Here is a 24,044-nt window from a genome sequence, read left to right on the forward strand (position 1 = left end):
CATGGGGGGATGGTGGGCTGCTTGCCCTGCCTTCCTGCCTCAGCCGGGACAGAGCGGGAGCCTGAGCCCCGGGAGCCTGGGGACCTTGCCCTCCAGACTTGGGCGGTTCAGGCTCATGTCACACGTGCGGCAGGGGCTGTCACAGTGTCCCCTGTGCTCACGGCTGGTGTCTGCACCAGGGGCTGAACGCAGCCAGCCGTCCGGGAAACACTTAGAGGAGCTGTCTGTGCAGGGTGGCCTTCCCTCATGAAGCATGTGTTCTTTCTGTTCCTGTCATTGTCATCGTCATCATCGTGGAAAACGTAACTGGGGCCGACCACGTAGTAAAGCCATCCCGGCCTAGGCTGGCGCGGGCCCTGTCCAAAGTTGACTTCTGTCTCGTTTTGAAGCAAAAACCAGACACCACACTTTTCCCTTCCGTGTGGCTACCGGTCCCTGACCGCACGGTGACTGGGGTGCAACCTGCAGGGCCCCGAGCCCTGGCTTGCCCCTTGTTCTGGTCCCATGGGTCGTCAGTGTGCTGCCACGCTGCCGGCTGGGCCCCGGGACTGCACTTGTCCTGATCTGCGGCTACCGAGTGAAGTCGCGCGCCTTGCCCTCTGTTTTTTACCCTTCTCGGGTAATGAGATTATTTTTCTGTTTTCAGAAGCGGTGTTGGTTCTCCGCTGATGCCTTTTGGTGGATTTTTTCTTTACTGCCACGTATCTGCTCTTGAAACAGTTTCTGCAGAAAAGGCCATTAAATGCGACACTTTTTAGATGCATTTGTGCCCGTCCCTGGGTGATTGGCAGCTAGTGACTGTCTGTCCTGGTCGTTACAACCCACTAGGCAGTTAAAGAACTGAAACATTCGGAGGAGTCGCACTGTGTTATATTTGTTGTGGGGTTGGACGTTAGCCAGCCGTCCCGTCTGTGACTGTCCCCGCGCCCCCCTCTAGTGGCCTCCGTCATGGAGCAGTCACGTTACCGCTCCCCGCGCCCGTCTACTCATCTTGTTTCTGTGTCTCCTCGCAGAACCACCTGTCCGTGTCCGTGGTGGCTCACCCACTTGCCCCTGGTGTGGGGTCCAGCGCCGGCTCCGGCAGCTCCTCCCCGACCGCCCTGCCCACCCTCCCGGCCTGTGCCCACCCGCCCGAGCCCCCCAGCGGTGCTGCCGAGCCCGTCCCAGGTAAGTCTAACACTTCCTGGTTTCCTGACTTCGCTTCGCACTCACGTTGTATCTTTTTAGGGCTCTGTGTCAGGACATGTGGTAGGAGGCTCCTTGTTGTAGAAAAGCCACTGTGTATTAGGCACCTGTCCTGTGGCTGTACTGTCTGTGATCTAGAAACACGCCCCCTAGCAGCAGCCTCCTGGCCCTAAGACGAGAGCAGAGAGTGTGAGGACGAGGCTGGCCGAAGGCGGGGGCGTGGCTGAGTGGTCATTAGCTGCTGGGAGTCCTTGAGGGTCGGGGGACTGATGACCCAGGTGATTGGAGTCTGGCCAGAGGGAGAGAGTTGTCCTGAGAGCAGGGAGAGGAGGGGTGTGGAGCGGGGTGGTAGGGGCGGGAGGGCGACCTTGCCATGCTGGGCAGCACCCCCGCCCCAGGGCCCCGTCTGTGGTCCCATGTATGGCCACAGTTGCAGAGGGCTCGCATTGCTGGCCTGACCCGAGCCCCCATCTCTGTCCCGGTAAAGGGAGACTCGGCAGGGGCTCTGTTCATGGCTCTTGCCGTGCTCTCTGTCCCAGGGCTGGCTGGGATGGTGTGGCTGTGGGTACCACAGGGAAGTCGCTCCAGTGAGAGGCCAGCTCAGTTAGCTCCAGTGCCGTCCGTCCTCTGCACTTGCAGTCCTGGAGCGCATCCTTTCTTTTTCACCTGCTCTCTTGGGGACTGCAGGGGACTGGGAAGGCCCCTGTGTACCCGCGTCAGGGCACCACTTGGGCGTCAGGTGGCCAGCCCGGGGATGGTACGCTCTTACCCAGAGGTAAACGTCCATGGCTGGTGGCCCAGGAGTGTGTGCATATTGCTTTCCACCCCCTTAAACTTGGGCACCCCGGTCACGGCAGCCCAGGACAGGGAGGAGAGTATCTTTCCAGCGGCCATGCAGATGGCAAATCCTGGACTTGAAGGGGCCACGGAGCCCTTTGGTCCCTCCTGCTGATGTGAGGGACGCCGGACAGGTGAACACAGTCCTACTCTGGCATCGTGGCCCGCTCCGGGGCGCGCTCCGCATCGCTGGCTCAGGCTGGCCTCCCGGCCCCGTGCTCATTCTCAGGAGGGTCTTTAAAGGGTCACTCTTCTACAACCGGGAGACCTTCTGTGGCCGGGCATGTCTTGCTGCACAGCCCTGGCATTCCTGCATGGGCTCCACCTCGGAGCTGCTGCTTCTGCTGAAGAATCTTCTGGAGTCGAGCTGGCCTTGCCCCCCAGGATGGGAAGCTGGGGGGCAAAGAGGGGACCCCTGATGCAGCTGCCCCATCCCCCCACCGGCTCCCCCCCCTCCCAGCCCTGAACTTCTCAAACTTGTGACTCTTGCTTCCATGCTCTGGGCTTTTCTGGAAATTATGTCTATGCAGCTGTGAGAACCGCCAGCGGCTCTCCCCTGGGCTCTTCCTTAGACCGGCTTGTTGCTTCAAGGCTTACCTTCTTCATGGGTGGGTTCTGCGTCCGTTTTCTTTTTTTTTTTTTTTTTTTTTTAAAGATTTTATTTATTTATTTGACAGACAGAGATCACAAGTAGGCAGAGAGGCAGGCAGAGAGAGAGGAGGAAGCAGGCTCCTGCTGAGCCCGATGTGGGGCTCGATCCCAGGACCCCGGGACCATGACCTGAGCCGAAAGCAGAGGCTTTAACCCACTGAGCCACCCAGGCGCCCCCTGCGTCCGTTTTCTTATAAGCAAAACCAACCAACCACACGTGTTTTAGCTTGACCTGAAATGGGGGTGGAACGAGGTGTTCCTCTTGAACACAGATTTGATGTGGACTCAACGTGGCCAGTGGGCTGGAGAACTCAGCCGAGTCGCACGTGTTGGCAGAGACTTGGAGGCGGCGGGGTGGTCGTGCCAGCGTGTGTGAGCTGTCTGGCCACTGAGCAGGTCCCCTGCTGCGCTTGGGGGCTGAGTGGTTAGTTATGCAAGGAGCGCCGTCTGTATCGTGTGTCTCTAAGTGGCTCCCCTAGAGAATGCTGGACTGAGGCGCTTGGCTGCCGGACACGTGTGGTTAAAGACCCGAGCCTGGGTTGGGCACATGCACCGGCGCGCACTGGACACCTTTGTTTCCAGCTGGAAAGGAGCCAGGAAGCTGTTGCTCTGAATGGCATGTTTGATTTTACTCTTTGGGGTTTTTTGTGTAAAACGCAGAGGTTTAAAAAAAAAGCTTATTTTCCCAGTTCACAGGTAGTCATAGTAAAATTGGAGACTCCTACACAGGCAGTCAGGGAAGAAAATCCCTGCCCTAAGCAGACGAGGCCACATTCAGCTCTGCCCCCAGACCCCCAAACGGACAGAGCTGGGGGCACCTGCACCTCGAGAGTGGCCTCGCGGCAGTGTGGCGGCCCCAGGGGAATCCGCGTCTTCTTAGTGTCCCTAGCCATCACCCTTCCGTCAGGGTCCTCGGCCTGTTTGTGTCACGGAGCGTTTGTAGGTCCTTCTTCCGCTCACCTCAGTATTCCCTGAGCCAGCTGCCCAGAGGTAGCACTGCCTGCTGACAGTACGTTTTCGGTGCCCCTGCTGTTAGAATCAGGGGCTGCTGTCATCGTTTTCTCTGGAGATCATCGCGTGTGGTCAGACCCCAGTCTACGGGCCCAGTTAGGACTCCTCAGAACTACCCTCTGGTCCCAGGAGGGCCCTTGCCAGCGGCCTTCCTGCTGCTGAGGACCCCCACGCTGCGGGGCACCTGGAAAGAGCCTGCCCTACCTGCGGTGGCCTCATGGAGGCTGGTGTGGCTTGGGTTCTGGCTTTATGGTGCTCTGCCCACGGGGAATGAGTAAACGCTCGTGTGAGTAGATGCTGTTTGCAAACTAATTGTGCGATTGGTGGGTTTAGTGGAATCATTTCACGGCACTTGGTGGATTTCCTTTCCTTTGCCTTCCACTTCATACCAGCGGGTTTCCGATTAAAATAGTGACCTTGAAATAGTCCTGGTGCAGCTCATTGCCAGGAGTGGCCGGGAGTCAAGGGTGGGAGAGCCTTCATCCAGAGACCAGATGGACTATGGAGGGGATGGGGGGCCTGGCCGCGGGGCTGTGGGCAGCTGACTCGCAGTGACCTCGAGGGCAGAGGTCTGGGCGGGGGGCCTGGCCCAGGGCCACGGCGTGCTCTGTGGTTAGCTCATTTCCATCTGAGCATATCTGGACGGGAGGTAAGGTCCTTAAAGCGGCCCTGCCAGTTGAAGCCCCTTCGGGCACCTGGACGTGGGCTTTGCGCACACTGCCTCGAGGTGCCAGTGTCAGGAGGTACGCGCCCCTCTGGGGTCCCACATACAGGGCGGCAAGGAACTGGGTGCTGCGAGGACTCGGGCTGGCGAGGTCCGCCCCCGCGCACCCCGCCCGCGGCGCCCCCGACCGGAGCTGCGGGGCCGGGGCCGGGGCCGGCACAGATCTAAGGGTTGCGTCACCGGGGGCGGGGCTGGCGCGGGGTGAGTAGGAGGGTCGCGTTGTTCGGGGGGTGGGGCCGGCGCTGGGTGGGTGGGGCTGGTCTCAGGGTTACGTCACCCAGGGGTGGGCCGAAGGATTGCGTCACTCGGGGGCGGGCCCGACGCAGGGCGGGCGGGGCGCGGGCTGCGTTTGAATCGGCGGCGGCGGCGGCGGCGGCGCGGTGGACGGTGAGTCAGCATCGTCAGCCCCGCGCCGTCTGGGTGTGGGTCGTCGTTATGCGGAACTAGCTGTGCACCCCGGGCGAGGTGAGAGCCAACTCCGTCTCGACGCGCCTCCCTGCCAGGAGAGCAAACACCCCTCCCGGTTGCGCTTCCTCCCCAGGTGCGCCATGTCCCCACGTGCCCACCTCCCCAGGTGAGGTGCGTCTCCCACCTCTCTGCTTTTCCAGTTCCCCGGTGGGCCTCCTCCCCAGGTGCGCTACCCCGTGCACCGAGCCCCCTCCCCCAGGCGAAGTGTGTCTCCCATCCCCCTCTCACCTTCCTCCTTCCCAGGTGCACCTCCTCTCGCCTCCAGGTGCTGCTCGTACCCGTTGTCGTCGCGTCTGTGCCCAGCCAGGGATGGCACCCAGGGGTCAATACCAGCTCCCTTAGAGACTGTCAGTGGTGTGAATGCAAACAGACCCTTTTTGGGAACCTGCTCTGCAGAGGCGCCCGCGGGTTCCCTGCGTGGGCGGGAGCCGCGGGGCTTCTTCGGGGGGCCTGCATCACCTAGCGGAGGTGCTTTGGCTCCTAGTGACGGCGGGGTTCCTGCCTGGTCCTGCGGGGGATCGTCACCTGCACTGTTGGATATTCAGGCCGGTGGGTGAGCGGGTTTGCCGGGTGCTTCTCCATGCTGTCTTAGGGGAGGACGGTCTGCTGGGGGGCATCCGGCCCTGGGTGGGGAGCACCCCCACGTCAGGGCTGCCCAATGCTGGTCTTTAATTCTGTGCACTGTGCTCGTTGTCCCTGTGTGTCCTTTGACCCTGAAGGACCGCGTGGCCTCCTGAATGTGCTGTGTCACGTCAGGATCTGGGGATTGCCAGGGCCGTTACTCAGCAGCTCTCCGCGGATTTCTCACCAAGGTCTGGGTGGTTCCTAGTGGCTGGGCAAGGCGGGTTCTGGGTCCGATGGCACAGCTTACGTAATTTAGCTTTGATTTTGAGCGTTCAAGTCTTTTTTAAAAGTCTGCTTTCGTTTGAGAGAATATCCCAGAGGACTTGGGTCTGACCCAGAGCACTGATGTGGAGCAGCGACGGATCTTGTTCTGAGATGAGCAGCCGGTGCGCCCCAGTCCACACGCTAGCTGTGCTGTCCTGGGCAGTGGGCCCCTCTCTGCTGAGTCATGGGGTGGGGGTGGGGGACTGTGAGAAGATAAATCTTTTCCAGGTGAGGAAAGGCTCTTGGTTCAGCTTCTTCTCCCCTATGGGCGGTTCATTTGTGCTTTTGTTATGAGAAAGTGTTTCTAGAACTTTGTTGGGTTAAAGCATGCCACACCTAATCTGGTGCTGAAGGTTGAGGCCCCGTCATCAGGCCTGGCTGACCTGCGTGTCCAGGACAGAGGGTTGGGACCCCAGGCCTGCGCCAGAAGGGTGGGTTTGGGCTTCCATCCTTTGTGGCCACCTTGCAGAGCGCAGAGAGGTGGGGGCAGGGCAGGTGGGGGGGGGGTGGAGCTGGCTTTCAGCACATGAGTCTGCAGGGGGTCCAGGCAGACAACCAAAACGAGGGTTTGGGAGGCTGAGCAGAAGTTCTCGCAGGATGAGGGGAGCCGATGGAAGATTTGGTTAGGCTGCAGCCTAGGCAGTGTCCAGTGTCATAAGTCCCAGAGGAAGAGCCACGGTGGGGGCAGGGTCTGGCCCCGGTGGCCACGAGCATGCCAAGAGGCACAGTCTCCACCGGAGGTAGGACTATTGACGTGCCAGGATTGGCATTTTAAAAAGGCCCCTTGTGGGACATCGTGGTGGGGCACAAGGGGGCAGCCCCCAGAGACCGCTGGAGCTTAGGGCCCTTGGTTGTGCGGGTTCTGGGAGGATGGAGGGGCTAAGGGCTCCTCCTGGGGCCCTGCTGAGCGCATGAGCCCTGGTGCATGGCGGGGGGAGGGGCCTCTGTGTCCCCAGAGTTTGGGAAGCTGCTGATGGGGCAGTGGGCCTCTCCCTGGTAGGAGGAGGCAGAGTGTCTGCGGGGGGGGGGGGGGGGGGGATGTTGGCATCTCAGGGTTAGGGCTGCTGAAGCGGAGTGTGTGGCTGTGGAGCAAGCATTGGAGGGGCTACTGGGCCTCCCCAGGCCCCCCAGAGAGGATGGGAGGTTTGAGAAGGGGGTTCTGGTAGGGGAGGGGAGGGCAAGGTGGTGCTGGGGAGAGGGTGCTGCCTTTTCCCAGAGCATGGAGGCATGGGTGCAAGGCTGGAGGGCAAGGTTTAGCAGTAGTTTGGGGTAAGGTGGGGACAGGATGTCAAGGGGGGGTTGGTCAGCGAGGGCTCCGGTGCAGGGCTGCCAGGGGCTTCCAGTGCCCCAGTGGGTGGGCATGGGTGAGGGGCGTCAGGGTCAGTGGTGTCTTCCCCAGAAGCAGGTGGACCCTCTGGGCAGTTCATAGTTCTGTTCGAGGAGGGTCCCAGGAGTTCTGGGCCTTTGGTCTGTGGGAGGTGTCTGTCCTTGGCCCCCATTATTGTGGGTTGAATTGAGGACTCAAAAGGTAGCTCTCCGTTCTAATCCCTGAGAATGGGATTTTATTTGGAAACAGGCCTTGCGGATGTAGTCAAGGTAAAACGAGGTCACGTGCATGGGTCCTAACCCAGCGCGATGTGTCTAAGAAGGTAACAATTTGGCCCAGACGTGGAGGGGTGGCCGTGGGACAGCCGAGGCCAGGGCTGGGGTGTCCACCGGCCCAAGACTGCCAGGGGTTGCCAGCAACACCAGCAGGACTGAGCCTGCCCCAGAGCCATGGGAGGAAGCTGGCCCTGTGGGCCTTGCTCTCACCTTCTCTCCTAACAGTGCAATGGACTCGTGGGGCAGATTCGTGGGGCGCTGTTGGAAGCCACCTCCTGTGGTGCTCGGTTTGGGTGGCACCAGGATGCAGGAGGCCTGTGCTGCTGGGTCTTAGGAAGGAGTGGGCCAGCAGGCGGGCGTGTGTGTGTTGGTGGGGTCCTGGCTGTAAAGAAAGGCCGGAGAAGCACGGGCTGGGGGAGCCCACCAGGAGGAAGGGACCCTGTGGGTCCCAGCTGAGCCGTGTCTGCCTGAGGGACTCTATCTGTCCATTGTCCCTGCAGCCGTCTGGTGCAGGGCTGCCAGGGCCTTCCAGTGCCACAGTGGGTTCCCTGGCTGATCTGGCGCGGGGTCTTTCTCTACAGCCCCACGGAGGACCACAGCCCCACGTCCTGTGCCTGGCTCCTCGGCTTCTTGCTCCTCAGAGCAGCTGGGGTGGGCCTGAGCCCGGCAGCCACTGTGCGTGCTCACCTCCTCCCTAGATGGGAGCCACAGGAGACCCTAAAACCTTTGTTGGAAGAGTGTTTCCTCCTGAGCGGGCAGGCCGCAGTGGGGGTGGGGGAGGCCAGCTGACCTGGGTACAATTCTGTTGGGCATGGGAATCCAAAGCAGGGCGGGGGGGGGGGGGGCAGGGCAGGGCATGCCTGCACGGTGCCCCCCGTTGTGCGCTCCCAGCCATGCCCTCCCTCCCCCGCCCCGAGTCCCAGTCCCAGCAAGCCCACATCTCCCCTCCACATGGGCTGGAGGAAAGGGCGGTGTGTGCCTGCGATAGGAGACTTAGCCTGGAGCTGCCTTTAGGCCGGCCGCCAGGAGCCAGCAGAGCACAAGGTACCATCCCTGCGGCCAGCTCAGTGGGCTTCACGGTGGTAAGCGGTGTCCACCAGCCCTATGGACAGGGAAGGGGTGGTGTGGCTGGGGGCCAGACCCCAGCTCTGATCCGCAGGCGTCCTGCAGCCGGCTCCCGGGAAGTCTGCCTGTCCCAGGCCTGCGGTGGTTCCGAAGTCCCGTTTCTAACCCTCTCCCTGCCTGGGTTTCCCCATAAATACAGTAATTCCCTGGTAATTACGGTAGATGCTTTTTGTTTGAAGGGAGGTAGTTTCTCTGCAGCCGCCGGGAGGTTTGGGCTTCGCTCCTGGATTCTAACCCAGCTGTTGGCCGTGGTCATGGTCCCCCTGCTGCTTCCGGGCATGTCCCTGGAGCCGCGGCACGGCCAGGAGTCTGGGCCCAGCCGAGGGTGGGATTTGGTCAGCAATGAGCAGTGGCTCCTCCTCCTGGTGCCTCTGGTTTGCTGTCATTTGTCACAGTTCAGGCGACTTGGACACTAGGAGGCTGGGGGCAGGGCCGAAGCAGAAGGCTCCAGAAGTGTGGCTCACAGACCCCAAACAAGCAGGCCCAACTTGGGCCTCCAGGGTGTGTGCCTCGGGCTCTGGCATGGCCATTGGGCCTGGGGCTCTGGGGGCGGGCGACACCCTGTGGCTTCCAGAGACTGTTCCTGTTGCACGTGACAGGCCGTCGGGGGGTCGGAGGGCCTGCTGGCTGGCAGGGGAGGAGCAAGGCTCAGCCACATGGGAAAGGCCACCTGCTTCACGGAAGGGTGCACGGTGGGGCCGTGTGGCTGACCTTGTGCTATGCCTTCAGCACCCCCGGGTCTTCTGTGTACCCTGGGCTGGAAGATGGCGGCAGCTCGGGCCCAGCGGGTGTCCTAGGAGTCACACAGATGGCTGGTGGGGATGTCCTCTGGCCGCCCCTTCCCGGAGTTGACCGCTGTGCGGCTGCTGGAATTGAGAAGCTCTTGGGGCTGCTGGCCCAGAGCCAGGTGCCTGGGGGCCGGTGTCAGAGGGGGAGGGGATGAGGGGAGGGAGACCCCTGCTTGCAGGAGAGGGAAAGCTTTGGGAGGTGGGGAGCCCCATGTTGTTCCAGGCCTCTATTCCAGTAACAGACGGGCCGAGAGCGTGCTGGGGTCCCAGAAGCCCTACCAGCGCCATGGTCTGGGCAAGGAGAGTGCGCATCTCTCGCATGGGCCAGGCTCTGGTGCGGCCCCACACTCACGGGACATCCTGTTCTCCAGGTCCTTCTCTGGACCTTCATCTCCGCGACGTTGGCCTCCCCGCCCTAGACAGAGAGCTGGAAGAGCATGACAGCGCCGACCTGGGCCCGGCAGGTAGGTCAGAGCACCGGGGCTCTTAGCTGGGCTGGCCGGGCTTTCTCTTCAGAGGGTCCCATGGCCAGTCTGTGGTCAGCCCCCCGACCCCTCGGGGCCTCTGGCCTAGCATCGTGGTCTCTGCGGAGACCTGGGCGCAGCCACCACGGTCCTGCATGGTGGTCAGGCCAGCCCCAGCCCCACCTGCTCACTCGACCACGTCCGCTCTCCGCAGGTCCGAGGTCACTGGGGGGCTCGGTGCCTGTCACCGTCCCTGGCTGCCCGCCCCGGTCCCCGTCCCTGCACTCATCCTCGTCGCTGTCCACCTCCCCGCTCAGCTCGCTGTCCCAGTCCCTGTCGGGGCCTCTCGTCTCCTCGGCCATGACGCCCCCCCAGCAGCCGCCGGCCCTCAGGTCGGAGCCCGGGGCGCTGGGCCCCTCCACCGCATCCTACAGCTCCTTAGGTGAGCCGGGCCCCCCACGTGGTCATACTGCCCGGACTCGGGGGTGGCCACTGCCCGAGGGGGTGGGTCCCCTGTTCAGTCTGCTGGCGGTGCTTTGGGGCACAAGGATGGGCTGTACACATAGCCTGCTGTCAGGGTGGCCCCGTCTGTCACCTGGGAGTAGGGGGACCTGGGACGTCACTCAGGACCCAGCGCACAGCGGCACCAGCCCTCGCTTTATTTCCTCATCGGGGACGGTTCACTCGCGCACCTCCCGACACTCTCAGGCCGCACATGCCTCCCTGTAGGCGACCCCACAGCTCCCGGGCCTCCAGACTGAAGTGAGGGGTTTCGGGGGCCAGGGTTCGCGCGGTGACAGCTCTGACCTCAGTTCCTCTTCTGCTTACGCGCCCTGAGTGGCCAGGAAGAGGCTGCGGCAAAAGATGGTGGGTGGGGGTCGCTGTCAGCGGGGCCCAGAGGTGGCGTTTCAGCGCTGTCGCCAGTGACCGCTCCCGTCCCCTCCACACACAGGCTTGAACGGCGTCCCTGGGAGCATCTGGGACTTTGTTTCCGGCAGCTTCTCACCCAGTCCGTCCCCCATCCTGAACAGCAGCCCCGCCCCGCCGGCAAGCACGAGTCCCAGCGGTGCTGAGCTGGCACGTGTCCGGCGGCAGCTGGACGAGGCCAAGAGGAAGATCCGGCAGTGGGAGGAGTCCTGGCAGCAGGTGAAGCAGGTGCGCGCCAGTGGGGCACAAGGAGGCTGGAGGGGAGGCGGGACAGGTGCGCCCATGGCCGGGGGCGGGGGGGCGCACACCATGCCGCCCGCTGCTGCAGCCTCCTCTCCCCCTGGGTTGCAGGCCTGTGACGCATGGCAGCGGGAGGCGCAGGAGGCGAAGGAGCGGGCCCTGGCGGCAGACAGCGCGCGGCAGCTGGCGCTGCAGAAGAAGGAGGAGGTGGAGGCTCAGTTCCGGCGGCTGCAGGAGGAGCTGGAGGGCCGCGGGTTGCGGCGCTGCGCCGACCTGGGCGCCGTCCCTCTGCCCCAGCTGCACTCGCTGCAGAGTCGGCTGCGCCTGGACTTGGAAGCCGTGGACGGGGTGAGTCCTGGTGTTGGCTCCAGGCAGCTGCCAAGGCCAGCGGAGCCGGTCTGTCCCCTCCCTGCCGGCTCTGCCCTCAGAGGACGAGGACGGGCTGGGCACCCCTCCCGCCAGGCGGGATCAGAGCCAGAGTGGCCCCTCCCCGAGGTCACCCCAGGTCCCAGGGCAGATCTCTGCCTTTGTGTTCTCCACCCTGGGCTGTAAATCCCTTCTACAGCAGGGCCTGTTGTGAGAACATCTGGAAGGTTCCACGGCCCTCACACACTGTTCCCCTCCCATGGCCGCACAGCCCCCCAGGCTCTGTCTGCTCTCTTGGCCGGAGGCCCGGGTCCCAAGTCAGGGTGCCTACGAGCCCAGCCCCTCAAGTTTGCTGGCCACAGGGCACGGTTGGGGCCTCCATGTGGTCCTAGTCCCTCAAGGTGGCCACGTGCAGGGCTGCCCCCTTCCGTGCCCGTGCGGCTGCTCAGCTCCTGGGTCTTGTGAGGGGTTCCCCGGCCCTGACTCTGCAGCCGGGGCCACCTTCTCCGACGTCCCATGGAGGCCCCGTCCGTGGTTTTCCTGGGGCCTTGGTTTGGCTGCAGCAGGCCGCCGACCCCACCGCCGACCGGTCGCGTCTCACCCCACAGGTGATCTTCCAGCTGCGAGCCAAGCAGTGCGCCGTGTGCCGGGAGCACGCCCGTGGTGCCGTCCTCCAGCCCTGCCAGCACCGCGTGCTCTGCGAGTCGTGCGCTGCGGGCGCGCCCCCCTGCCCCTACTGTGAGGGCCAGCCCCTCCCATGGTGACTGTTCCTGTGTTCACAGCCTGGGCTGCGGCCGCTGCCTCTCCAGCCTCAGGGGTGCACTCCCCTGGAGCCCGCCCAGCCAGCCCCACAGGCTCAGGAATGACGCAGGTGACCTTGCCAAGCACTTTGTAAACTGGGGGCGTTACACATTCTGAGTTGCTGTAAGCTGCTTTCTAGGTTTGTGGTTTTTTAATACGCGATAATGCGAAGCTTTATATGTGGACTGTGAACTTACACAGTTTCCTGTCCGTTCATTAACCCGTGGTATGGTAAAGCTCTTAGATTTCCTATTCTGAAATGAGTACTTAATGAAATGAGCGTTTATCTAGTAGTGAGAAATGCCTAATTTTTTTAGTTTTCCAGTTAAGTGCAAACTATCTGTAGCAGTGACGCCGAAAGACAGTCTGCGGAAGGACCCTCACCCTGTGCGCACTCACTAACTGGTTTTCTAGGCCAGGAGCATGCAGTGGCGCCAGGCGCCGAGCCCCGATCGTGCTCCGTGACCCGCAGCCGCTTGTCTAAGTGCCTGAGCCTCACATGAGGGGCGGACGAGGCCCTTCCCTCGGGCTTGTCGCTCCCAGGGGCCTGATGGCGGAGGCTCTCACGTTCATCTCGCAAAGCTGTCCCTGAGCCTCTGCAGCCCTGAGAGCCTGCCGGGCCCCCCATTGGGCGGCCTGAGGCCAGAGACTCACCCCCTGCTCCGGGGTAGTCCAGGGGGTCACCAGGGTCACTCAGGTGACCCCAGGCTTGTAGGGAGAGCCCAGCCACCTGGCCCTGGCAAAAATGCTCCTGAGAGCTGGTGTGGTTTGGGGGACGACCTGAATTTTCTCTGGTCCAAGCTGGGTTGTTTTCCTAGAAATCTGGGGAGAAGCAGAGGATGTGTGTAGTCGGCCCAGACTTTGTCGTCCTCGCGACGCTGTAGAGGCGGCGGGAACAGGTGCGGCCCCTCTGGCCCGGAGGTCTGGGCCCACACGTGGCTTTGCCAAAGACTTTTCATAGCATTTTGTAAGCGGCTCGGTGTAAATTCTTATCAGTAACCAAATATTTACTAGAGTAAGAGGTTGAAAACTTTTCTTAACTTAGGACATACCGATAGCTCTCACTTCCAGGGCGGCTCCATGACGTTCCGCAGCTGGCCCACTACGAAGGTGACTGTTGACTTGGTTTTAGTGAATCTACTTTGTTTTTAATGACAGTGATGATTTATTAGCTCTTAGAAATTACGTATATTTTGTGCTACTGTTATCACCGTTTAAAATTCTTTATTTTTATTAATATTTATGCATCGTTTCCCATTTTAGGCCTTTGGTCATTTTTGGGAAACAGGACAATGTTTATTATCAGTACCTAGTCTAGACGTTTTCAAAGTGTGGACTAAGGGCAGGCACTTCAGCTTGAAGCCTGTAGAAGTTGCTCTGGTTGGTTCTTGCCGTGCGGTGGGCAAGACAGGAGCCATGGGGACCCAGAGAACCGCCCGAGTGGGCCCCCGGGGGACTGCCTGTTGGGGTCCTTCCCGCCCCGTGGGTGGGGAGCCTCGGCTAACCTGCAGGTGGGTGGCCACGGTGCTGGGTGTAGCTGCTCCCGCCTCTCGGCGCTCGTGGTCGTGGCCACGTCCCGCCTCTGCGGCCGGTGTAACTGGAGCCACAGGAGACCTCACTTGGTGGGTGGCTTCGTGGGGGGATTTAGGGAAGCCTCCGCTTACGTTCTAAGTATTAGAGGAGAACGTTACCGGAATGGAACTTTAACCCAGAAAGTAGTATTTATAATGCATAATCATTTACTTGTAGTGAATTGTTCCGAGTTAACACTTGTTTAAAGTTTTTTACACTACAGCATTTATGCAGCAGTTTACAGAATCCATGGAATTATTTTTATCAGTACAGGAATTAATTAAAACTTTGAGTCTTTATTCTGTCTGCCTCTCTGAGCCGAGCCTGAGTCCCTCCCGGGCCCCAGAGGAAGCGGCTCCTTCCTGCCCCCCTCCCCGCGGGTCTAGGGCTGCCCTTGGCCTGTTTCGGGTCACAAGGTGTTCCCACGCAGTCCTGGGTCACCTCGTAGCTGCTCTGCTGTCCCGTCTGTGGGTGTCTTGGGGCCCACGTGCTCGGAGCTGGGAGTTCCTGCCAGAACAGCAAGCGGCAGGAGTCAGCACAGGCCCTGGCCTGCAGGCCGCAGGTCCCACAGGGGGCCAGGGCCCCGCAAGGGGCATGACTCACCCGCGGGCCTGGCGTAGGGGATGCCGTGCTGCGTCAGCACACTCTGCAGTCTCCGCAGCTCCTTCACCAGCTCTCTGTGCGCCTGCGACAGATAAGCCCCGAGGGCAGGGGTGCGGAGCAGTGCTGGGGGCCATCTTGGGGCTGGCCGCCCTGCCCTTTCCCTACCTCACTGCAGCTCTCTAAGGTCTGGAACACTGGGTCCTTGACCGCTCCTTCCTGCGCTGACTCTCCTTCTTCTAGAGGCCGTAGGTAGCCGGCGTCCTCAAAAAGTGCCCGGAGCACCTTGCTGTAGCCCTGGGGACGGGGGGAGGAGGGAAGAGTCAGCTCCAGGCTGTGCTGTGCCCAGGGGAGGGGGTGCCCACCCCACACCTCACCTGTACTGTGATGAGCTCGTCAGCCAGGTCCTGCTCCGCCTGGTCCCACCGCTGCTGCAGGGCCGGGGGAAGCGCAGGGTACACTAGGGTCCAACAGAAGCCGGCTGAGCCGCACTCCTACCCACCCCCTCCACGCTGCCCGGCCGGCTGGGGGGTCCTACCTAACAACGAGTGTGGGTGGCAGACCAGAGGCGTCTCAAACGTCAGTGCGTAGACACAAGTGCTCGGCTCGGACACGTGGGCCAGGCGGTGGCTTTTTCCACAGGTAAGCTCCACCTGCGGGGATAGCTGGTGGGTAGGCTGGGGGTGGCCAGTACCCACGCCCTCGGACCCTTCCCCACGATCCCACCTTGCTCTGCCGGCTCCGGGTGCGGCACGAGTCACCGTCGCGCATCCACATGGCCCGGAAGGTGCTGTTGACGATTTCCCACTCGTGCCAGATGCTGAGGGCGAACGGAGTGCGTGAGGCAGGGCGGGAGTGGGGGGACGCCAGCCCGGGGCCCGGGACCCCCTGCTCACCCCAGGATCCCGCTGTAGGCGTTCCAGCGGAAGGTCTGCTCGTGCTGCGTCACGTTGTGGAATGGGCAGAACTCGTACTTGTACCTGGGGGCACAGGTGCGTCAGGGGGGTCCCTGCGGCCGCCCCCGCCGGCACCCAGCTCACTCACGTGGACTCCAGCAGGCTGAAGCACTTGCCGGAAAGCCTGGAGAGGTGCGCGGGCCCTGGAAGAGAGCAGACCGGCTGAGTGTGGCGTGGGGCGGGCGGGCGCATCCACGGGATGAGTGGCCCTGGGAATGGGAGCGTGGGTGCTGGACAAAGAGCCAGAAGCCAGGGGACCCGGCCTTGCTGGAGGCTCTGGAGCACAGAGAGGGCCGATGACCAAGCACGGACCCAGTTCTGCACCCAGCGCTCGCCCGGGTGTCCCGATTCACACGGGACACGCCAAGACAGCATGGCCACACCCAAGGGAAGAGGGACAGAACCCTCCCGGGAGCAGCCAGACGCTGGACTTAGGAGACTTCCAAACAGTCCTAAATAAGCTCCCAAGAACGGGAGGACAAAGACCGACACTAGAGGAAGGCGCCTGGAGAGACACGCTGGAGCCAGAGGCCGGTAAGGGGTTTGCAGGATGGGCCGGTGGGTGCACGGAGCACCAGCACATGGCCGCGGTGAGCCCCGGGCACAGCCGGAGAGAAGCCGTGAAGCCCGCAGCACGGGCGGGCAAGGGTCTGACCCCAACCGCACAGCCCCGTGGAAGGCGGTGGTGGTGCGTCTGGAACAGCCCTCCCTGATGGGGACGGAGTGACAACGGCCCGGGGCGCCCCTCAGATGGATCGAGGTCTGTGCGCCTCTCCGGGACGCGCGAATGCACAGCCGACAGGGTCCCAGACACATCGGCACCGGCCTCTGCTGGGGGCACCCCGTGTCCAATGGGGTCGCCTGCAGGGCCAGTGCCCAGGCTGGGGGAGGGCGGAGCCAACCCAAGTAGTGTAGGGCATAAAGGAAAACTCAGAACTTAATGCTGTCCGAGGTCCTTAATCCCTACGGTTTCTGGGGGCGCCGGGGTGGCTCAGGGGGTTAAGCCTCTGCCTTCGGCTCAGGTCATGATCTCAGGGTCCTGGGGTCGGGTCCCGCATCGGGCTCTCTGCTCAGCAGGGAGCCTGCTTCCTCCTCTCTCTCTGCCCACCTCTCTGCCTACTTGTGATCTCTGTCAAGTAAATAAATAAAATCTTTAAAAAAAAAAAAAAAATCCCTACAGTTTCCAGAGAAGACAGACGAGGGAGAGGCACACGTGGAAGAGGAGTGACATCGAGCCTGTCGCCTGGAAGAAAATGTCAACAGAGCAACGAGAAACAGAGAAGCCGCCGGGCCATTCTGGGTAGGCCGTGCTCTCCCATGCGTCCCGAGGGCCACACTGGCTGTAAGGAAGGCCCCGTGCGGGAATCGTCGGAGATGCGGATGCCCCAGCCACGGCCCCGGGCAGATGGAGCTCAAAGAGCTCTGGAAAGCCGCCTCCACCGCAGCCCACAGGAGAAGTCCCAAGGGAAATCGGAAAGCCCTGACACAAAGCCTGGACCACAGGCCTCCAGCACTCATGGGTGCAGCTCCGACTCGGGCCACAAGCAGAGCCCGCATCTTCACGGCATCATAGACTAGACCAGGGGCTCGCCAGACGCACGCTAGTGACAGGAGAGAGAGACGGGGCAGAGGCCGGAGAGAAGCCGGCAAACGCGACACTGGTTCTTCAAAGAGCCCAGCAGACTTCACGGCTTTCAGCCGGACTGCCAGCCCACTGCCGCGGCTCCTCCAGTCGGGCGGGATGGAGGGGACACGGCCAGGTCTGCAGACATGAGATGCCAGGAGAAGCGCCCACTGGCAGCCGACCCAGCAGCCAACCCGTGTGACATGCACACGATCCTGGAGACACGGCCGCTCTGTCCTCCCCACGCGTCCCCAGAGCCTCCAGGGCCAGCATCACTGCAACACCAAAGTCACGGAAATCTATGATGAGCACGAGTGTGGAGAGCCCTCGCCGAAAACACCGCCGATGTCCTCCGACAGCAGGCCGGGGGGCCACGCTCCATCCCAGGGGCTCGTCCACAGCAGGGGTGCCCGCACCTCCAGCCGCCGGGGTAGCGCGGGGACAACACAGCAGCCACAAGCAGGAAGGCGGCACCACAACAGAGGCCACCTAGGCGGACCCCACAGCGCGTGTCCTGCCAGAGACACATGGCACGAGACCCCTGCGCTGCCTCTTAGCTCCGTGCAGTCCTGCCCGCTCCAGCCCCGCGTGCCCGTTTGCACCGGAGCAGTCGGGCACCAGAGAAAGAAAAGGCATCCGAACTGGAAAAGAAGAAATACAGTGACGTGGCCACGACGGAGTCCCCAAGCCCGTTCACGATGTCGCAGGACACAACACTGCGGACGCCAGAGTGTTTCCCTCCACTAACCATCCAGGGAGTACGTCACACAGTTCCGCGTGGCAGAGCACCGGGAAGGTGGAGGACGCAGACCGCGGACCCCACGGACGCGACCAGAGACGCACGAACAGAAGTCTGTGTTTGCGGGAAGCAAACCTCAATCCTAAAATATGACAAATGCCCAAAATGATGTGATTCAACCTGTACCAAATTCAGTAATGTTTCTTTGCAGAAATGGGAAAACCCATCATAAAATGGAATCTAAAGGACCCCAAAAAGCCAGAACTATCTTACAGTAAAAGAATGAAATGGAAAAACTCAATCCCTGGTTCCCAACTGTGCTGCGGGGCCGCGGAGAAACACCTCAGGGCACTGGGACACAGGCAGGGACAGCTGGGAGCCCGCAGTCCCGGACGTCCGTCCCCACCCCCTGACGTCAGGCTCACGCAGTGGGGAAAGGGCCGTCTTCTCAGTAAGCGGTGCCGGGAGAGGAGAGCGGACGCAGGATGACACGGAACCTTCCTTTAGACCATGTACTGCGGAACTCTGGATGGATTTGAGGCTAAGCCTAAAGCTTAGCAGAAAAGCAGAGGGGAAGCCTTACGACAGCGGTGTCCCCAGTGACTCCGTGGGCTCTAACCCCAGATGAACTCTGAGGAACGACACTTAAGAGCCGGCCTTGGGATTTTAGGACTCACGTGCCTCAGGGGCGCGTCCACAGTGAGAGAGACACCCATGGGCAGCAAGGAGACAGGTGCAGTGCACACTGCCAGGACACACAGAGCTGAACCGGCAACCTCGCTGGAAATGCGCCAAGGACTGAGGAGAGGGTTCTCTGAAGCAGCTCCAGACCTCTCCCGGGGAGCCACAGCCCCGTGTCGGGATGGCCGTGCTCGCTCGCACTGCACGGGAGGACCGCAGGCCGGGGTCGGGATCTGGAGGAGCACGCCGGGCCGGTGCTCTGCGGTCGCACAGACGCTGGCCCAAGCACTGCACGCCGCAGCCACCAGCACGTTCTTGATCTGCTTTCCCCCCCAGCTCACAGAGGACCCACAGACGGGCCTCTTGCTGGCGGGTTGGGCGGTCTGTGCGCACTTGCCCACGGTGTCCTGTGAGAACCGCACGAGTGCGGCCACGTGGCCCGAGTTAACACACGACTGTGAGTACACAGCTCGAATCAGCGGAGCCCAGCTATGTGCGGTGGGGAGCGTGACCTCACGGGGGGTCCCTCTCGCTGAGCTGAGAGCACACGCTTCACGAGTTTATAGTCATGGCTGTGAGAGCGTGGACATCCTCATCTGTGTAGGAAGAAGCCAAGAGGGGCGCCAGGGTGGCTCGGTCACTGAAGCAACTGCCTTCGGCTCAGGTCATGATCCCGGGGTCCTGGATCGAGTGCCGCGTCAGGCTCCCTCCTCTACCGGAGCTGCTTCCCCTCTGCTGCTCCCCCTGCTTGTGCCCTCGCTCTCGCCCTCTCTCTCTGACAAATAAATACAGTCTTTAAAAAACACAACCTCGGGGCACCTGGGTGGCTCAGTGGGTTAAGCTGCTGCCTTCGGCTCAGGTCATGATCCCAGGGTCCTGGGATCGAGCCCCGCACCGGACTCTCTGCTCAGCGGGGAGCCTACGTCCCCCGCTTCTCTGTCTGCCTTTCTGCCTACTTGTGATCTGTCAAATAAATAAATAAAATCTTTAAAAAAAAAAAAAGATTTTATTTATTTATTTGACAGAGATCACAAGTAGGCAGAGAGGCAGGCAGAGAGAGGGAGGAAGGGCTCGATCCCAGGACCCTGGGATCATGACCTGAGCCGAAGGCAGAGGCTTTAACCCACTGAGCCACCCAGGTGCCCCAATAAATAAAATCTTTTAAAAAATAAACAACCTCAAATTATTATTAAAAAAATTATTATTAAAAAGGCAGCACAGAAGTCTTTGCTGTGTTGGAGGCGGCCGCCCCTCCTGCAGGGCACTCTGCAATGCATGTGGCCCCACCGCGGGGCCTGGGCCTAGACGAGCCCACCCAGGGTCATGGGCCCCGGTGACAGGGATGCTGGGGGGTGACCCAGCAGCTGGGATGTCGGGGCAACAGGGCAGCAGGCCCCAGGGAAGAGCCCCCAGCATCGCATCTCCCTCTGCAGGCGGCCCAAGGGAAGGACAGCAGCCCCGGGCCCGGCGCGGACAGCGTCCCTGCGAGAAAATGCGCTGCCGGTGGGGCAGGATCAGCCCTTCCACTCTGTGAGCACGAGGACGCACGAGGACACACATCCTTGACAGAACTGAGTGGGAAGAACCAGACAGGGGCGCGTGGCCGTCGTGTCCTGCGCAGGCTATGTGTGCAGACCTCCCGGCCCGCTGGCAGCCCCCGTGCTCCCACCCTGCACCAGCGGAGAGGTCTCGGTCCGCTTCTCGGTCCAGCTGTCGCTACACAGCACAAAGCAGGCAAGCGACGTCACAGAACGCTGCGATCAGACTGGAGGAGAAAAGCCTCGTTTTCTGCTGCAGAGCTGTGGTGGGCTAGAGCCGGTGGAGCGGGCAGGAGGCTTCTGAGAAACCCGCCTGGGCTTGAGAGCAAGGTGGTAGCGCTCCTTCTCGAACACCTCAGCTCTAAGGGGTCAGAAGTGAAACCAGGGGGCCCCCTCGCTGGTTCAGTTGGAGAAGCACACGACTCTTGGTTTCAGGGTCCTGACGCTGGGTGTGGCAAATACAAAACGAGCGGTTTCATTGCGTCTGGGCGACGGCTGTTGGCTAACTGTGCACGGTCTTGCCTGGAGGACACTGAGGTCTCCGACATGTCCCCACTGCTCCCCGCCGGAAGAGACAGAGACAGATGCCCGCACGGGGGTGTCCCCGCCCCACGCTAGCGGTGGTTCTCCCCCTGCTCCCCGAGGACATCAGAGCCCTGGGCCTAGTGCGGTCGGGGCAAACAGCTGGTCACTCTCGGTCTTGCATTCTGAAGACCAGGGTTGAAGCTCACGTTCTGGGAAACGGAAATCCGCAGGAGAACTCTGGGTGCCGCATCGCACGGAGTCCCGTGGGACCCGCCACCCACCATGACCAGTCCCGAGTGCCCCGTGCTTGGCCTGGATGCCTGAGCCCGTGTCACTGCCTTTGGCTCTTTTGAATCCTTGATTAACTTACTTTCCCTTTTAAAATTCTGATTTAGTTGCTGGAGGAAATCCCGTGTCACTGAACGGAGGGAAATTTCCTCACAGAATGGTCCTCAACTCTGGTCTGTGCCTCATGTGCTCCAGATGGTTTCTCCGAGTTCGGCGAGAGACCAGAGCCTGCGTCACGCAGCTGCTCCGATCGTGCTCAGTTCCCCTTGATGTTTTAAACGACAGGCGGTCTGAGAGCCACTGGCCCTCTCCCAGGTCTCTGACCTTTCGAGTTTTGACCTTAATCATTCTCTTAGAGAAAATCCTCACACTACGTTATTTTCATAAAACCCAAGATTTTCACGTGAAAGGGTTTGTTTTGGAAGAAATACTAAAGGCTTTTAAAAAGTGAAGCTTAGGGGCGCCTGGGTGACTCAGTCGTTGGGCGTCTGCCTTTGGCTCAGGTCATGATCCCGGGGTCCTGGGATCGAGCCCTGCATCGGGCTCCCTGCTCAGCTGGAAGCTGCTTCTCCCTCTCCCACTCCCCCTGTTTGTGCTCCCTTTCCCGCTGTGTCTCTGTCAAATAAATAATAAATAAAAAATTTTTTTAAAAAAGTAGTGAAGCTTAATAAACAGATGAGGTTTACCTGAGGCTGCATTCCCCGCACCACTCACTGGGTGGCTCGGGGTCAGTTCAGGTCAGCCGGGAGCCCTGACAGAACCCCTGCCTGCCTTCCCTAGAGCCAGCCTCAGACTCCTGAGCGGGAAGCCCGCGGTTCGCACTGAGGGACGCACACGTCGGCGGGAGGAGTGGGAGACGGGGGAACGTCTGTCTTCGGTCCACAAAACTAAGCCACCAAATATTCTGTAGGAAACTGTGTGAGCCACACAACCACCCAGTGCCACTGTCACACATGCGCGCCGTCACACATCTGAACCCTTCAGTCTGCAACGGATTATTCCAGACGCGAGCCGTCTCTCAGCAAAGACTAGCTCTGGTGAGAAAACCTCACTGAGAGCCTCCGAGAGAAGGAGAGCAGTGCGGCCGCGGCCGCCCCGCCGAGAACAGACGAGGGGTAGCGCCGGGGCCTCTCCCCCACCCCCCGCAAGGCTCCGGGCCGTGTCCTCCCAACACCTGCAGAGAGCGCGCCTGTGCGGTCATGTCGGCGCTTGGTCTGAGAATAAATATTCTGGAAACGGGGACAGTCCTGAAGAAACTGTCTCCAGACCTTCTGAAGCAGCCAGGACGCACCCAGCCCGGGCGGGCGTCCCACAGAGCCCTGCGCCCCCAGCAGCAGAGCGCCACCCGAGAACCCGGCAGTGTTCTCGGTCCTTCTTTTTACATCTTTATAAACAACCACACTAAAAACCTCATAAAATCAGGCCAGCGAAGATTAGTTTTGCTTTCTGAAGGAACATTCCCATGAGGTGGAAGCAGCCGGAGACGTAACTTCTGTGCGCCCTACATGTCTCAGGCTCTGCAGAAAAACAGCTTGACCTCCGGTACACTGCAAACCCATGAGGCCCGTTTAAAAATCACAGAATAATTTAAAATTCAACCTTTACAGCTGTTTTGAAAGCCTTTATATTTTTGTTGGGTAATTTTAAAAAATATTTTATTTATTTGCAAGAAAACGCAAATGTGGGGTGAGCAGAGGGAGAGGGAGAAGCAGACTCCCTGACGAGCAGGGAGTGCTTAGCTGGTCATTTTCCCCAAGTCCTGAATGTAATCTACTAAACCATGTTTATGCTGTCCACTCTGTTTTTTCAGTTGGGGAAAACAGATGTTAAAAATATTTATGATGGGGGCACCTGGGTGGCTCAGTGGGTTAAAGCCTCTGCCTTCGGCTCAGGTCATGATCCCAGGGTCCTGGGATCGAGCCCTGCATCGGGCTCTCTGCTCAGCAGGGAACCTGCTTTCCTTCCTCTCTCTCTGACTGCCTCTCTGCCTACTTGTGATCTCTGTCAAATAAATTAAAAATAAATAAATAAATAAATAAATAAATAAAAAGAACATATTATGAGCAATCATACACCAGCAAACCTGACAATCTAGAAGAAATAGATGCATTCCTAGAGACTATAAACTACCACAACTGAACCAGGAAGAAATAGAAAACCTGAACAGACCCATAACCAGTAAGGAGATTGAAGCAGTCATCAAAAACCTCCCAACAAACAAGAGCCCAGGGCCAGACGGCTTCCCAGGGGAATTCTACCAAACATTTAAAGGATAATGAATATCTGTTCTGAAACTGTTCCAAAAAACAGAAATGGAAGGAAACTTCAAAACTCATTTTATGAGTCCAGAATTACCCTGATCCCCAAACCAGACAAAGACCCCATCAAAAAGAGAATTACAGACCAATATCCTTGACGAACACAGATGCGAAAATTCTCACCAAAATACTAGCCAATAGGATCCAACAGGACATTAAAAGGATAATTCACCACGACCAAGTGGGATTTATTCCAGGGCTGCAAGGCTGGTTCAACATCTGCAAATCGATCAATGTGATACAACACATTTATAAAAGAAAGAACAAGAACCACATGATACTCTCAATAGGTGCTGAAAAAGCATGTGACAAAGTACAGCATCCCTTCCTGATCAAAATTCTTCACAGTGTAGAGATGGAGGGTACATACCTCAATATCATCACAGCCATCTATGAAAAACCCACAGCAATATCATTCTCAATGGGGAAAAACTGACAGCTTTTTCCTCTAAGGTCAAGAACATGGCAGGGATGTCCATTATCACCACTGCTGTTCAACACTAGTAGAAGTCCCAGCCTCAGCAATCAGACAACAAAAAGAAATGAAAGGCATCCAAATTAGCAAAGCAAGAGTCAAACTCTCACTCTTTGCAGATGGTATGATACTGTATGTGGAAAACCCAAAAGACTGCACTCCAAATCTGCTAGAACTTGTATAGGAATTCAGTAAAGTGTCAGGATATAAAATCAATGCACAGAAGTCAGTTGCACTTCTATATACCAACAGCAAGACAGAAGAAAGAGAAATTAAGGAGTTGATCCCATTTACAGTTGCACCCCAAACCATAAGATACCTAGGAATAAGCCTAACCAAAGAGGCAAAGAGTGAGGAGCTCCTGAGTGGCTCAGTGGGTTAAGCCTCTGCCTTCAGCTTAGGTCATGATCGCAGGGTCCTGAGATCAAGCCTGGCATCAGGCTCTCTGCTCAGCAGGGACCCTGCTTCCTCTGCTCTCTCTGCCTGCCTCTCTGCCTACTTGTGATCTCTGTCTGTCAAATAAATAAAAATAAAATCTTCTTAAAAATAGAGGCAAAGAATCTCTACTCAGAAAACTATAAAGTACTCATGAAAGAAATTGAGGAAGACAAACAAAGAAATGGAAAAACATTCCATGCTCATGGATTGGAA

At 59.7% G+C, this 24,044-nt stretch overlaps 2 protein-coding genes across 14 annotated transcripts in view; one reads left to right on the top strand and one right to left on the bottom strand.

Annotated features, from left to right (window-relative positions):
• Positions 1–13,948, top strand: part of UNKL (unk like zinc finger) — a 34,333-nt gene extending 20,385 nt beyond the window's left edge. For 9 of the 13 annotated variants that reach the window (XM_059154752.1, XM_059154754.1, XM_059154753.1 and 6 more), the window contains 6 exons: positions 1,014–1,167; positions 9,651–9,743; positions 9,958–10,185; positions 10,696–10,898; positions 11,022–11,258; positions 11,885–13,948. In XM_059154752.1, the coding sequence (XP_059010735.1) occupies positions 1,014–1,167; positions 9,651–9,743; positions 9,958–10,185; positions 10,696–10,898; positions 11,022–11,258; positions 11,885–12,040 (1,071 nt within the window). In that variant the 3' untranslated portion in view covers positions 12,041–13,948. Of the gene's footprint in view, positions 1–1,013; positions 1,168–5,236; positions 5,430–5,534; positions 5,689–9,650; positions 9,744–9,957; positions 10,186–10,695; positions 10,899–11,021; positions 11,259–11,884 lie in introns of those variants that run through there. The other 4 variants (XM_059154761.1, XM_059154763.1, XM_059154762.1 and 1 more) reach the window with 4 other exon arrangements.
• Positions 13,926–24,044, bottom strand: part of GNPTG (N-acetylglucosamine-1-phosphate transferase subunit gamma) — a 36,381-nt gene continuing 26,262 nt past the window's right edge. The window contains exons 4-11 of the mRNA XM_059154767.1: positions 15,294–15,348; positions 15,146–15,229; positions 14,976–15,069; positions 14,788–14,902; positions 14,627–14,709; positions 14,418–14,546; positions 14,253–14,334; positions 13,926–14,156 (exon numbers count right to left, since the gene is read on the bottom strand). Coding sequence (XP_059010750.1) covers positions 14,059–14,156; positions 14,253–14,334; positions 14,418–14,546; positions 14,627–14,709; positions 14,788–14,902; positions 14,976–15,069; positions 15,146–15,229; positions 15,294–15,348 — 740 coding nt within the window. The 3' untranslated portion in view covers positions 13,926–14,058. The remainder of the gene's footprint in view (positions 14,157–14,252; positions 14,335–14,417; positions 14,547–14,626; positions 14,710–14,787; positions 14,903–14,975; positions 15,070–15,145; positions 15,230–15,293; positions 15,349–24,044) is intronic.

The sequence above is a fragment of the Mustela lutreola genome, chromosome 17, assembly GCF_030435805.1.
Source record: "Mustela lutreola isolate mMusLut2 chromosome 17, mMusLut2.pri, whole genome shotgun sequence".
Taxonomy (NCBI): Eukaryota; Metazoa; Chordata; class Mammalia; order Carnivora; family Mustelidae; genus Mustela; species Mustela lutreola.